This window comes from Oxyura jamaicensis, chromosome 4 (assembly GCF_011077185.1).
Source record: "Oxyura jamaicensis isolate SHBP4307 breed ruddy duck chromosome 4, BPBGC_Ojam_1.0, whole genome shotgun sequence".
Lineage (NCBI taxonomy): Eukaryota > Metazoa > Chordata > Aves > Anseriformes > Anatidae > Oxyura > Oxyura jamaicensis.
In genome coordinates, this window is record NC_048896.1 from 55,676,520 (window position 1) to 55,691,813 (window position 15,294).

At 38.0% G+C, this 15,294-nt stretch overlaps 1 protein-coding gene across 16 annotated transcripts in view; it reads left to right on the forward strand.

The window, feature by feature from the left end:
* The window catches only part of INPP4B (inositol polyphosphate-4-phosphatase type II B), a 302,822-nt gene that overhangs the window by 170,358 nt on the left and 117,170 nt on the right, over positions 1-15,294 (forward strand). For all 16 annotated transcript variants that reach the window (XM_035324470.1, XM_035324469.1, XM_035324467.1 and 13 more), the window contains 2 exons: positions 9,031-9,081; positions 12,381-12,460. In XM_035324470.1, the coding sequence (XP_035180361.1) occupies positions 9,031-9,081; positions 12,381-12,460 (131 nt within the window). The remainder of the gene's footprint in view (positions 1-9,030; positions 9,082-12,380; positions 12,461-15,294) is intronic.

Here is a 15,294-nt window from a genome sequence, read left to right on the forward strand (position 1 = left end):
TTTTTTTTTTTTTTTTATAACTTGACTTGTGTTGGAATACGACTAGCTAAGGATATTTAGTGACAGTATTTCTTTTAGAAATGGAATTTCTGTTCAGCAGCATTGAAATACACACCTTTTAAAAATTTCCAATTCACTCTTCTGGTGTCAGTTTGTATGGATCCTGAGAAACGATACTGACTTAAATCTCTTCATCCTACAGCATTTCATGTCATTTGCTGAGAAAGTAAAGGGTGAGTCAGCAAGTGCTGTCATCTTAGCAGAGCACTGTTGGAAGCAACAAAGGATGCGATGCTGAAAAATTATCCTCTGTATCAGAGGTGTAGGAGCAGTGCGTGAAATATGAAAGAGCAAGGGGGGAAAAAGCTGTCACAGGAGTTTGTGCTGTAACTTTCCCGTCTCCTGGATGTGGCAACTTAATAAGCTGTAGTGTTGTGGCTGACAGCTGGATACCTCGATCTGTCTGGTGGGCTAGAATGGAGATGGCTTTTTTTTTTTTTTTAATGTCAGAGAAGATCTTGTTGTGTCTGTTTTCTTAGTTAACTTACAGCAATTTTGGGGTGGTCAAAGTCAGGATCTATAGGAGTAAGTAGTTTCTTATTAGATGAGCAGATATGATGGAGAAAGCAAACAAGGTTTCATGCACTTTCCTTGAGTCCATGAAGGAGATATTCTTGAGTTCTTTTGAATCCAATGCTGTCATGTGCCAAAAACCAAGTTGTCTGACCCTTTCCATTTTGTGTTACCTCGTCTAATAACAGATACTGTCTTTCCCAGCAAATGTTACCTTGCTGAATTTCCAAATAAGAAGTTAGAAGACACAAGCAAAAATTATAAACACAGTCAAATTTCAGACCTAAGCATCTTTGCTAGGAACAATGCTCTTACTGTTTGTGGAAGTACGTTATTTGCTGATAAAGCATGATTGAAACAGTCCTGAAAAATCACTGCGTCTCAGTTAAAAAAAAAAAAAAATCTTTTGTTTTCGAGTAGTGCAGATTTTTAGATGTATTAAATGTTCACTCTGAACCTTAGAATCTTTTTTTGCATGATCAGGATGTATGTTTTGCAAGAAACAAGCAATTTAAAAATATTTACCACATGTCTTTCTTCCCACTTGAAAAGATACATAAGAATCAGCATTTAATTGCTTACCACAGTCAGCCATGGCTATCCCTTTCCTGACCCTGCTAATCAGTCTGGAAGCAGGGTGCTCACAGATGATTCAGTTTTAACTGCAGCTCTGCAGCAGCAGAGTAAGATCAAATCTTACTTATAGGAGAGGATTGCCATGCCTTGCAGATTGTGGTTAGTTATGTTTTCTTTTTTTTAAAAAAAAGACAATGATATGGAAAATAGGGGGGTTATCTTAATATGGAAATTAAGCACAGTGACACATACGGGTGAGGAAAACCATTATGTCTGTAAAATGGTTTTGAGATCAAAATCATGTGCGTTTCATATGGAAGTGACTAAATATAATTTCACTGATAAAATGCAATGAAATACTCTCAACCTTTTCTCTCTTACAGCTTAGTATTGAGAAGTAAAAGAACTGTGAGATGTGTGCTTTGGGCCTTGTGTTTTAAGTACAGAAGCATGTTTAGGTTGCTGCAGAAGGTAAAATAAGACCACAGTGACATCTTCCCGCCTATACAGGAGAAAGAGTAGCTTATGGGAGAGATGAGACTTCTATCTTGAAACAGCTTCTGAAGCTAGCAGTGAATTTCTTTAAATAATAAATAAACCTTCAGTTTCTCATCTCAGGAGAGAGAGGGGTTTGTGCAAAGGTCAGAGCACTATCAAAGACTATTTGTTTGTTTAAAGATGGCTGGCAAGTAGGCTGTTTGTTTGGGTATTTATATCCTTAGGAGCAAAATTCCATTTATGCGGCTTCAACTGTTCTAGTGAAAGAGCAAAATACTTTATTAAATGAAAAAAAAAAAAAAAAGAATTTGTACATTTTTCTTTGTAGATAATTTCGGAAACGTTTGTATTTGGGTAGTTGGAAATGTTTATATTTGGAGAGTTTCTGATAAGTCAGAATAGACATCTGCTGCCTCTTCCCAGGAGCTCCCTTAGGTTCCTGTGAGAAAGTTCCTCTCTGCCCCCAAGGGTGGGTTGTCAGCAGTGCAGCTGAAGCACTGGGGGGCCCTGGACATAATACTCAGTTGCATGAGAGTACTGTAGTTCTTCAGGCTGGAAGGGCCATTATCTAGGGAAGAACAGTTAGAGGTTTGCTAAAATGGACTTTCATTAATAGATATGTCCTGCCTAGTAAGGCAAAGAAATCAGAACTCTTAGCAAGCCTTAAAAAAAAACAAACAACAAAAAAAAAAAAACTCAATTGTCTAACCTATATTTATCCCTTTTAGCACAGTAAATTGGATGAGAAATTTTACCCTGAGTTCTTCAAATCAGAAGTGGTTGTCATCCATTAGGTAATATGGGCACCAGACCTTAGCCGCCCTATGGCTTACGGCTCTTTAAATATTATTACAGTGTCATAGGAACAAAAGAAAAAGCCTAATTGATAAATCTGATATTTCCTTGCTCTTCTGAAAAGGCTTGCAATAGTTTTTCTGCTTGCTAAAGCGAAGTTTGGCATGTGAAGAAGGTTCCTGATCTCCTGAAGAAAGTGTTGTCAGGTGAGGGAACTCTTTGCCCACCAAGCTGTTTTGAGGAACTCTGAGTCAGGAATAATAGAAATAGGCTGAAATACAGTAGTCTCCAAGTACAGGACCCTGCATTTTCTACTAACAAAAGCTTTTTGGATGAACTAAGACTTCATGCATTGGCAACAATTGAGATAAAGGACAAAGCAGGATAGTAGATAAAGTGTCTCTGAGCAGCCGGTGTAATACAGCAGAGAGCAGCAAACAGGATTCCCAGATGAATCAAGGGAACTACATTCAATACGGAGCAATTAGGCCTTTTCTGGAAACCTGTGAATAATGCGATCACTTGTGTTCAAGAAAGATAAATTAGGACTGGAACAGCTAGGATGATCTGGGGAATGGAAGCCTATCGTATCATCGTGTATTGGAAAAGCTTGGCTTATTATCCTAATAAAATGAGGGACAAGAGGGCATACGATTCTCTTCTTATGAATACATCAGGAGACCAGCGTGAGGAAGAGAAAATAATTACTTACCTAAAGAACATGTTAGCAGAAGAGCAAATGAGTATAAACTCTCCACGAATAATGCTTGGCTTCAAATTAGAAAATGACTCTGATCTATTATGGCAATCAGCTTCTTAAATGACTGCAGTCAGAAGAGCGGGAGTAGAAATGCAAATAATTTTAAGGTGTAGCTTAGAAAATTTGTGAAGGGGATTTTATTATTTGTTGTCTGATAGCAAAATATTACAACAAATGATCTGGAGGTGCTTAGAATTGTGTGTTGCTAATAAGTTTTATTAAAGTATCAGTAGTTGATTGCTTTTTCAAGCTTTTGTGATAACTTTTGAGAGGGCTGGGATTAGTCAGAAAATGTGTATTGTGAACGTTCGTACAGCAGAGCTGAAGTGTCTTGCTCTTCTTCTCCAAATGCCTTCTGCTGGTATCCAGAATACTGACTGATGGGCACCACCTGTAAGCACAGCACAGACCTAAGGGACGCAATACTGCTCATTTTAAATGTCAGCAGAAATTCTTTTGGGTGATGATAGAGCTGCGACTGTGTGTAGAGGTAGCTCCACTGAAAATCCACTGCTGGAGTGCCCTGGTGGAGACACCAACTGGAAGATGCAGAAGGTGGAGACTGACTGGCTGAGCAGAATTCCTGTGAAATGTTCGCTTTAAACTTTAACATTTCACATAAACTTTCACATTTAAAAGAAAAAAAAAAAAAAAAAGAAAAAAAGAAAAAAAACTAAACCAGTGGCAGGGGAATCAAGTCTTGAACTTTCTCTTTGCATAATCTTACAACAATTCCCTGCCTCTGACTTCAAGGGGAGCTTATAGTTGGTTAGTTCTGTCCCTTACATAAAAAGAACTATTTCAAAATACTGAGCCTAAGCCCTCCTGTCCCCTCAGCAATGTCCCCAGGTGTTGACAGAGGGATAACAGTAACTCCTAGAGGGACCGTGAGGAGAAGATACGTATTGGGTACAGGATTGCTCCAGCTGCAGAGTTTTTAATCCTGGGTTCTCATTTTCAGCTGCTCAGATGAGTCAGACCACACTGGGAGTGTTGGAAATACCTATAGGAAATGCAAATAGAAACTTTGTATCTCGCAAATAACTGGCTCATCAGAGTAAATGGTGTCATGTTTAATTTATGGTAAGGTTTCTGAAGAACTTAATGTGACTTTTAAGGAAATAAATACAAATTATGAAATGCAGCTTTTAGCATACTCAAAAATAGACTGTTTATTCAGCAGAGAAAAAAGTTCATTTCAACTTTGTCAAGGTCTCCAGAGTCACAGTGTAATTTTTATAAATTTTGCTGCTGAAGTTTGTGTTCTAGTGATATTATTGTGCTGTTGTGCTTTTCATCTGATCAGTCCAGCAATATTTGCATTAATTTATGCTGTGAATTGTATGCTGAAGTGAGACTGAGTTGGCTGGCTGTTGATCAGAGAGCCGTATATACTTCTCACCACCCTTGGCTTGCATCCTCTGAGTGTCCCCTGAAATAAGTGGTTAGAGTACAAGTTATTTCCTTGGTGTCTCTAGTAGGGTTTTTTGGCACAGATTCACTGATACAAGGAAATTAGTGTGTGTGTGTGTTTGTTTGTTTGTTTTGTTTGTTGGTTGTTGTTTTGTTTTGTTTTGTTTTTTTCTATCCAGCTGCCTCAGGCCCTGTGAGCGGTGCTGAATATTTTCATTGTAGGAAGGCATTTTTCCATGAAATTCCAGCTTGAACACTAGGGTTAGAGCCTGCTGCTTCAGGGAAGCGAGATGCTCAGACAGACTGGGAGACAGAGGCTGAGCAAGACACATCAGTCATGTCTTGTTCAAGCAAAACGCACAGCTAGGTGAAACAAACAAACAGAACAACCACATATATAGCCTTCTCTTTTTCTTTTCATGTCCCGTTTTCTACATTACTCTGCAATGAGTGTTTTTTGGGATGAATTTCTTGAACAGCTGGCTTTCCCTAGCTGCAGTTAACTGCTGCTTTTTTTTTCCTTTTTGGACTGTGCAATCTGTGTTGGTGATCTTTGGGTAGTGGAACTGTAATAACTGCCTGAGGTACTCAGACTTGAGCAAGTAACAGCTCCCTCTTGGCTGGTCCATATAAACGAATAGCCAAAAAAGCTTAGCAATGCTCCATCAGTAGCTTGCGGACAGAAGCTCGAATGTGCCTTCTGTGACTTTTCACAGTGCAAACACGGAGGGAAGAAGGGCATCACGAGCATCCTGAACAGGGTTTTTACTCTTCAGACTTCGCAGATTGTTCCTGGTATACAACAGACTTTAAAAACTGTATGTGGAGTGATTCCTTGAAATCATCAAAGGCAAGAAAGCAACTGGCTAACCACCTGATTGTAATGACTAAATACTTCAAAGAGGATGTTGTTTTATATTAAGATTATAATTGCCTAGAATATCCAGTACTTACATAAGACTACAGAAGGTTTTTTTCACACAGTTGGGCTTTGTTTAAAAAACAAAACAACAACAAAAAATTGAGATGGAGAAAATGCATGTATATCTTTATTAATATAATAGTGGTCATTATAATGATTTAATTATTGCATTATTACATTAATAATGTATTAGCAGTCGTCATAATAATAATTTCAAAGTTTTGACTTCAGGTGGGGGGGAGGTTAACTGAACTGCACTGCATTGCTGCCCCTGCCAGACAGTGCTGAGCATTCAGGTGGCTCTGCGAGTGGCTTGAATGTCTTGTTGCTTCCCCGACGTGGCTGGATGTGTTGCAGCTGAGAGCTCTGTGAAGAGATGGTGTTTCAGGCCCCTGCAAAGGTCAAACCATCACTTGTTAGGTGTTTCTTCATGGGTGCAAATTGTGTGCGCTGAAACCACAGTGTAAAGGTCATGGCTTGCCAGCAGCTGTTCACAAGGGCGTGCTGATGATTTCATCATGCAAAAGATGCCTTGCAGCATGGGTCTGTGTTAACTCTTCACTGAGAGTTAACTAGGTGCTGCAATACATGAGTTTTCCTTCTCCCTTAAAAGCAACGTGCAGTAGAAACTGGTATTGCCAGAGTATCTGTAGCCCAAGTCTCAATAAAGAGCAAATTAGTAGTAGCAATAGAGCATCTATTTTCACTGTTGCTAGGACTCAAATACTAGTTGTCTCTGATCGAGAAAGACCATTTTGTCACTTCTAATCTCTCACATATCCTTGCAGTTCACAGATCCTTTTCTCTGTGGAGAAAAAAAAGTTGATTGGAACAGGTTAGAAAAATGAATAGTGCTCATTCTGTATACCACGTTAAGAAAGCAAATAAACTTTTTCCTCCTATTTTTCACTGTATTCTGTGAAAACATATTAAGATTATTTACATTTATATGGATAAATATTCCAGCTTTTTCGTATTTACTTTGACTCCAAAATGTGGGATTTTTCCTTCACGGATTAGTTATTTATCTTATGAGTAGCTGTGGAATTGAGCAGACCTCAATTTTTCTGTGTTTCAGTTCTGGGGCATATGTGATCTGAGAGCTTTGTGGGAGAAAATGCAATAACAAGAACTGTCTTTTTTTTCCTCCCAGTGAAACTTCAGTGCAGTCAGTTTTCCATTTGTGCGTGTGGTAATTTGTAGGCTAATGTTGTCAGCAGCTGAAGCTGTGAGCTGTGCTGAGTCTGGCCCTGAAACCAAGCTGTAAAATCCTTCTGGAATTGGAGCTGCAATGGACCGTTATGTAGATATGGCCTGTATCATTTCCATAGAGGCACGGTGCAAGACAGTACAGCTCCGGTATGGCTGGCAATTACGTCGAGTCAATAAGCCTTGGTGGGGCTGATCTGATTCTTTGTAGCGTGTCCCAAAGCACCACTAATGTACAGATCTTTGTCTGCCGGCGTGTTCCAGCTCCCACTTGGGTATTGCAGAGGTGGCATGTTTGTTGCGATATACGGGGTGAGTTCATAAGTAATACACGATTTCTGAACTGTGGGTTTCAATTTTTTTGAAGGCAGTTTTGATCACGTGCCCAAGCTGTACATAAATAAGTTTAAAAAATGTATTTGTGATCAAATATCTGATTGCTGCTTTTTACTCATACACCTGGTTAGGCACCTGCATAAGCTGTTAAATCTCAGTAACCTCAGTTGTCCCTGAGGAGGCATCTCCCAGTGCTTATTTTGTGCCATGTGTTGACAAATGAAGTACACCTACACTTCTCTAGAAAGAGTATAAGTTGCAGCCTACACAGAGAAGCGGGAAGATACTCAGTTGCAGAGAAGCTGGAAGGAAAAGCAGATGACTCTTAGAGACTAAAATCTTAATTTTTTACTATCCTCATTCTTTCTTGTAAAGTGTGCCAAGAGGTAGTATGTAGTCTTGCTGCTACACAAAAGAATGCTTCTGATTCTATGCTCTGCAAAGGAGAATCATCATCTAACCTTGCGTATGAAAAGTGTCCAACTGCATGCAGGTATGCCGGCCCTTCTGCTTGACCCTTCCAGATGAACAAACAGCTGAAATTGTCCCTTGATACAGAGCAAATCGCACCAGCTTTCTGTGGAGTTGTGGTAGTTGTGTTAGAAGAGTTTAGTGCTTGCCTTCTGTGCAAAAGGGTCTGTGGGGGAAAGAAGGGTGCTAATGGTCACTGCCAGGTGACACAACAGTTAAACTGTCTGCATGTGTGTTCTTAATCCACTGCCAGAGTTGTACTGAGGGAGTGAAATTGTGAATGCCTTCTTGGAAAGCTCTAGTTTGAAGGAGTTCAAGTCAATTTTTCTGTGACTGCTTTCAGTAGCTTCTTACCATATGCTTTGCCTCACGTGAAAATACCTGGGTGTTGTGAGATGGCTGGACATGTAATGGTGGTGTCAGAATAGGGCCTTTGAGCAGCCAGCAGCAGTAGGTGCGGGGAACTCATTGAAAGTCAAAGGGGATTTGATGCGGTAAACCTAGTGTAACTGAGAAAAGGATCTAGCATTATTCCTCAACAAAACTCTTATGCCTTGTGAACGTGGCCTTCAATCACAAGCTGAAATGCAGAGGCTTTAATTAAGGACAGATGCAACAGTTTCACAAATGGTAATGGTTCAGTCTTTTGAATGTTTGGCAGCGTGTGTGGATGTGACACTGCCGTGAATGACCAAAAGAAATGCTCTTTAGAGGAAGCTGCTTTATATGATGAAAAAGGACAGTTAATTAAAGATTAATTTAGCATTTATGCCTAGAGAAATTTGACACTTAGATATGTCTTTAAGAACAATAGAAACTGTAAGATACATATTCATTATTCTGTATATATATATTAAAAAAAAATAAAAAATGAAATGAGCATCCACTCTAGCGCACTAGTGTTTTTCTTGGTGTTATAAGCTGTGGTATATACACCAGTTATGCTATTTCACATAGTAAATCACTAGTATAAATACTCGTAAATGTTATGAATTTGACCTAGGTTACAAGCTGTATTTCTTGCTTAATTTATGATCTCTTCATACGTCTCTTGTCTCCCAAGGTAAGACTAGAACATATGTTACTCCAGGGAAGTTCAGTCTTCCCCCGTTTCTGAATATAAGCAGCATTCAAAGGTTTGTGTTTTACTCAGGAAAACCTAGAGCACATAATGAAGACATAGATGTTGTAATAAAGTAATGGATGTCTGTGATTAAAGTCAAAAAAAGGAAAGTTCGAAATGATAAATGGATAATTATGAGAGACTGTACTCTTTCTCCAAAGAAACCAGAAAACGTTGTGGTTAAATTATTAACTAAATGTTATTCAATTATACATGCATACATATTTCCCTTTATAATCAGCACTTAAATATAGAAAAATATAAGGAAAAAATATATGGGCACTTTTCTCATTATAGGAAAGTGACAACAACAAAAAAAATAATGTTTGGCTTGCATTTTTTTTCTCCTTTCAGGTCCGCACCAGTGTCCTACCTGATCACAAGGAGCCAAGAGCAGATACTGGAGTAAGCAATTTGTTTTCATTGGTGGATTTTTTTTACCTCATCAACAAAGAGAAATGACGTTCTGCCTAAACAGGAGCTGGCAAGCTAGTTTTTTTCTTTTTAATAGCACAAGTTGGGTTAAGTGAATAAAGAGTCAAGGCAGGAGTTAACAGGCTTGGGGATTGCCATCATCCCATTCATTTATTTCATGAAAGCCGTTTTCAACTGAGATTTACCTGAGGCAAACACAACTATCTAGACTTCTTGCTACTGCAATGCAAGTAGTCTGGATTGAGAACATGGAGTTACATTATCTTAATGAGGCTGATCTGTTGCTTTCTCATTTTCACGTGCAGAGTATAAATAGTTCTGCTGTAGAAGTTGCCTTTGGGTTCGGATGAAGAAATGGCACTGATGGTAGATAGTTCAATTTTCTATGTATGTCTGAGCTATTTTTGGCAAAGGTATTGGGATGTCTTATCGGAGTCTTAGAAGGCTAGAGCCTCCCAGGTAATATGAAGGTTGCATGGGACAGCAAAACATTCGTCCTGCTACAGCTGAATGAAAGACTAAAGATCTGGGATTTTGAAAATATAAATCTAAGGTTCTGACTTTCCTGTATTACCAGGGCTTCCTTGGCATAGTTTCCAGCATTTCAGCTAGTGTCTGAAAAATCTGTAACTTGGCAGTTGAAATAATCAATGCACTTCATCTTTTCCTACACCTATTATGGGGACTTTTCTCTTTGGCTAGGCGAGATTATTCACCAAACTACTCAAGGCTCATATCCTCACATTTATAATCGTAAGTACTCTACTAGAAAAATTACGGAGGAACATTGCTCTGTAATTAGCATTACAGCAGCCATTCTATTTTAAGTCTAATTTTAAAGCCTTTCCAAGTTACACGTGTGAAGTTTGATTGGTTTGTAGACTGCTAGTTCAGGCCCTAGGGTATACTAACTATCTCTAAAGCAGTTCAGAAAAAGTAATCTCCAGCATCATTTGAAATTAGAACCCTTGAACATCAGCATGACTGTCTGCATTTAGGTCATGGGATCATTCTCAATTGTATTTAATTTTGCAAATAATTCCTAATTGCATTGACAGGTTAAGAAAGTTTTAATGTAAATGAGCATAAGAGTATGAAACAAGCAAATAAGTGGAATTTTTTAAGCTCATAAAATTATTGACTTTTAATTTTGTGCCCCTGGAGAACTACATGTGACACTCAGAGATGGTTAGTGGGTATGGTGACCAAAGCCTCCAGATTGTAGAAAAGAGCTGTGCCATCACCTCTTGGTCATGATCATGTGAGGACTCCTACTTGGGGTTCTGAAATGGGTGTATAGTTCTATTTTACTGCAGAAAGAAGCCCCAAGCCTGTATCGGTTTTGTTCCAAATATCCCTCTTCCTCTTTCCAAGTGATAAGGTTGGTGCTGCGAGCACTCAATTGCTTGGAAATATCCAATAAAGGCTGCAATGTAGAAGTTGTGCTGCAGAATATATCCTCTTTGGACTAAGAAGGATGTTCTCTAATAACATGAATAACCTGAGCTAACCATGCCCCTTTAGAGTTTTAGTGTTTAAAAAAAAAAAAATATGCTGTCATGTTGATTGATCTAAAGGAAGATGTTTGCATGTTCACTCTAGCAAGTGTGCGCCTCAGCATAAGTCACACCTAGGCAAGTACATACTTCACTTTGGTAGTGAAAACTAACCACAATCTTTGGTTGTATGACTGTTGTTTTTCTCTGTGTATTTCATATAGGCTTTTTTGTTTCCTTACTTCCTGCTCAGTTCTTCCCAAATCTGCTGCTTTCCCAGGCTTCCCTAGACTCTCAGCTTGCATTTTTTTTTCCTCTGCTGCCTAAGTGCCAACCAAAACACAGGAAGTCAATTATCTATTTTTAAGCCTGCATTTTTGTTAGGAATGAGCCATAACTGATAACCTGGCTTACCAAGCTGAAGACCAGTGTTGTGGCTTACTTAAATTGGGGATTATGATTTGAACTATACATTTTACATACACAAAAACCTACCTTGCTATAGAGCTTTATTGCTAGTATGCAAGTATACAATATCCAGCTGGCCTTCCTGAAAGAAAGCAGTTGCAGGTTTGTTTGTTTTCTTTTGTTTTACCAAAAGATGTTGTTTCTTAATAGCAACAAATTCAGTTCTCTTTTTCCCTAAAGGTAGCAGTTGTTTTCTGCATGCAGCATGTTGATTTCACAAGCACAACTTTATTCTGTTTGAATTTGAATATCCAAGACTGAATATAATTTACCATGGAATTTTATTTTGATTGCCATTCCAATAGTAGAGTAAAATCACAATAACGTAATAAACATACTTTGTTTCTTGATGTTCTCTTGCAAAAATTCAATATAACCTATTCACAGCAAATAATATTAAGATCATAAGATTATAATGAGTTGTATATTCAAAAATAAATGCCTAGACGGTGGCTGCGGACAGTTTTTCCCATATTTCCCAGGGCAAGAAGAATACTGTTGGACGAACTGACCAAATGAGTTTTAGCAATATGCAGTGGAGTATGAGCACAGGATGAAAAGTAATAAAAGCAAAAGATGAGTTTGTTTTCCTCCTTACGCTACATTCTTGATGTTGTGTGAAAGGTGATTTTGATGCAAGGAATAGACATAGTGTAGTAGCTTAACTTATCTTCAGAAATTCTAATTGCATTAGCACATTTCTCTACACTCATACTGCAATGAATAGGTCCACCTTAGAATGGAAATAAAGGAAACAAGCACACACAAATGCTGCTATAAACTACATCAACGCAACATTTCTATTAATAACCTTGCCCTGAACTCGGTGTAAAAGTAGCTTCATAGCAAAATACATCTGCATTTGGAACATATAGATGGTAGTGCCTTGGGAAAAAAAACATAGCAAGAGCGACGTTAGTAAAAAACCCTGAAAATTTATCATTCCTTGTAATGTAGAAATTTGAAATACAGGAATAGAAAAAGAAGATGCAAAATGCAAATGCTGGTACTGAATGAAAACTTTACTGCAGCTGTACACTTTGCAGCCTGTTATTTTTAAAGTTGTCGGAAAGGTCTTAACAAAAGAGAGAGGTTCTTGCCCATAAAACCAGTATTGAACAACTTACTGATAATAGTGTTACAGATGCATACACAATTTCTACCAGATAATGTGTCAAACTACTATGTTGGAATGTAGTATTTTTTCTAGGTAGCAAGTTAGATTTCCAGGTGCACAGCCAAAAAAATAACAAAACCTCAAAAATTAATAGAGATCTTGTCTTTTCTTTCTGCTTTGTTTTGTAGCGAAGCTTCCTGGGCTGTACAACTTTTAGAGTAGGAGACTTGGTGAAGTCAAAGGAGCAACAGCTGACCCTTACCCTCAGGTAAGTGTTTTCATCTGTAGTAAACCACGTCAAGTTAATAATACATGACATTTGTTGATTCCTGCTTGACTGTGTTTGAAACTCCATGTTACCTTAGGTATATTAGATATCAGCTTGAAGTGCTTCTGTTTCTACCATGCATAAAGTCAAAATGAAATACCAATTATTTATACTGGAGCTTGCTGCATGTCAGATTAGAGAAGGTTAGTAATTCTGTGGTATAACCTATGGAAGAATCGCAGGGAACTTGAAGTAGTGGGTTCCTTTCTAAGTCTCTATTAGAAAGGAGTGTACGGTTCTCAGTTTCATTTCATGTGTGTCTTAAAGAATTAACGTTGTACAGTTAGCTGGTTTGGCTTGTAAGCGTATTTAAAGACAGTGAACATAACAAGTTAAGACTTCTCTCATGTGAAATCAGTGCTGTCTCCTAACCTCATCATTACATGCAGCCTAGCTCAAATGTCAATGGGGGTTGGTGTACAACTCGGTTCAGTGACATGGCACGGATCTGTAGGAGAGTCAGGTACAGTGTTTGAAACTTAGTTTTGTGCTGAACAGGTATTTATTAAAGCTCTGCACTGAAGAGTTCACCTCTGATTCTGATTTATGGCTATAAGATAAATCAAGATAAACATCAAAATCCTTTTAAGGTTAGAGGAAACCTTTTAGATTGTGATTTTTCCTAATGAATTCGTTGGACTGTGTAGAATGCAGAGATGATGTTGAGCTGATTTTTGCAAACCCATTGGAGGTTAATTTGGGATTACTAGGTATGGCAGAGCTAAAACTCGCAGAGCTAATGCCCAAACTCAGTGTTTCGACATGAGCAAAATTTTCAGGGTGAGAAGTTGTGACTAGGAAAACTGCAACGTTGGTAGATGATGATCTGGCATCTTTTGGTGTATGTTCTGCCTGGGATAATGCACATGGGTACTGTTTAAAAACAAAAATTCTTCATCCTACATATACGAATTGAACATGACGCAAGCCTTGATTTGGCTGGAAGTCTAAATTATGACCTGTTAAGATGGTGATGTGGTTTCATTATCTCAAGGACACTACATTTTTTTGAAGGGGAACCTTTTGAAATATTTTGGTTTTATTGCCCTAACAGCCTTCAAACTGTAATAGCAGTTCTACTATAACAGTAGTAATCACATACATGTATATAGCTTAGAGGCAAAGTTAACAAAATGCCTTTATTTTAGTTTCACCCGAACACAGAAAATGCCATGCTTACCAAGAGGGTAGCTTTTGTTTTCTAATGTAGAAGACAGGATCAGATAAAATATGAACTGACTACTCTCTGTGGAAATGTTTGGGTAGATAAATACCAAGTTCATGTTGTTAAGAGTCTATTCTTAGAGAATTTCAAATTCTCAAGTTTGGGGTGGACAAATTTGCTTACCTCTGTAACTGGTATATTGAAACCTTGATATGAAAGAATGCCTTGGACAGGTGCAATAATAAGTGACTATGTAGTCAAACGTAAAGTCAAAAGAATGTAAAGTTTCGGGAAGCTGAGAGTATTTTATATCCTACCCTTCTAATACGTAAACCAAAAGTTGAGATAACTGATGAACAATAAATGACAGTTTGCCAGCTTAGTTTCAGTTGAACCTCTGAGCCTTTTCAGGTTTGCTTTTAATTAATATTTTTTGTCTTGTTTGTCCACTTTGTGCAGCTAATACTAAAAGACAAATGTTATAACAACTCTAATTTGTGGATACATTATGTCATAGTCTTCAGTTAGTTTATTTTATTTCTTTATGTTAAGAAAAATGTTCCTAACCTTTTAAATGTTGAATTGTTTCCTGGTTATGACTATTCAACAGCACAAACGATGCAAATCATCTGCCTCTCTTCAATGGCATTTTACCTAGAGCAGTTTAGTAATCAAAACTTGTTTTTCTCCCATTGTTCTCTTGTGTTAGTATCCATTAGCAGGACGGGAGATATACAGAGGGCCTTGTCAGAGCATGCAATTTTATTTAATTTTTGTTGGTGTACTTTGGATGGCAGTGCCTGTGCTACTTTGTTGCTACTTTGTTAGATCTGAAATAGAGATTTAAGGATCTGGAAATAACTGTATCCTGTAGATATTGGTCTAATTAGAGAAGCTGGTTATATATTCACTGGTTTTATTAATTTATTGTGTCATGCATTTGTTTTTATTCACTTATTGTGTCTTCCATTTGTCTTCCTGAGGTACAGTATAGAAGTGTTTTTAAAGGAATATTCTTGTATTTTGGCAGTTATTTTGTGGAGGCTTTTCGTGGAGGGCTGGCATAGATCTATAATTCTATATAGGATGTATTTATATACACAATATATGTTAGATATTTCTATATACAATGTAATTGTGTGGTGTAGATTGTTGTGTGCTGTTTGGCTGGGGTGTATGGCCTTTTGTATAGGGGTAGTGATCAGTACATCCATTAGCTGCTTCCCACGTGGTGGTAGTTTGTCTTGTTTCCAGGAAGGTCAATTTTAGCTCAGGTGATTTTGGTATGATTTCCAGTAAATTAATATGTAAGAAGCAGCAAGCTTGGCAAAAGATGATAGTATTCTTTTATGTTCTGTGAAATTAAGATCCATCTGTCTGAGATGATCCTCATACTAGGCAGCATGAAAGGAGAAGTAGGCCACTTCACTGTGAAATTGGGGTAATCCTTTCCGTCTTGTAAGCAGAGCTTTATAGCAATGATTTCAACTCTACAAAACCAAGAGCAAGGATGGGGTGCATCAGTTACACAAATTATCTGAGTGGATGTGGACACACGTCTGTCAATCCTGTATTTTCTAGCCTTTCCTTACACACGTGACTGACAGTA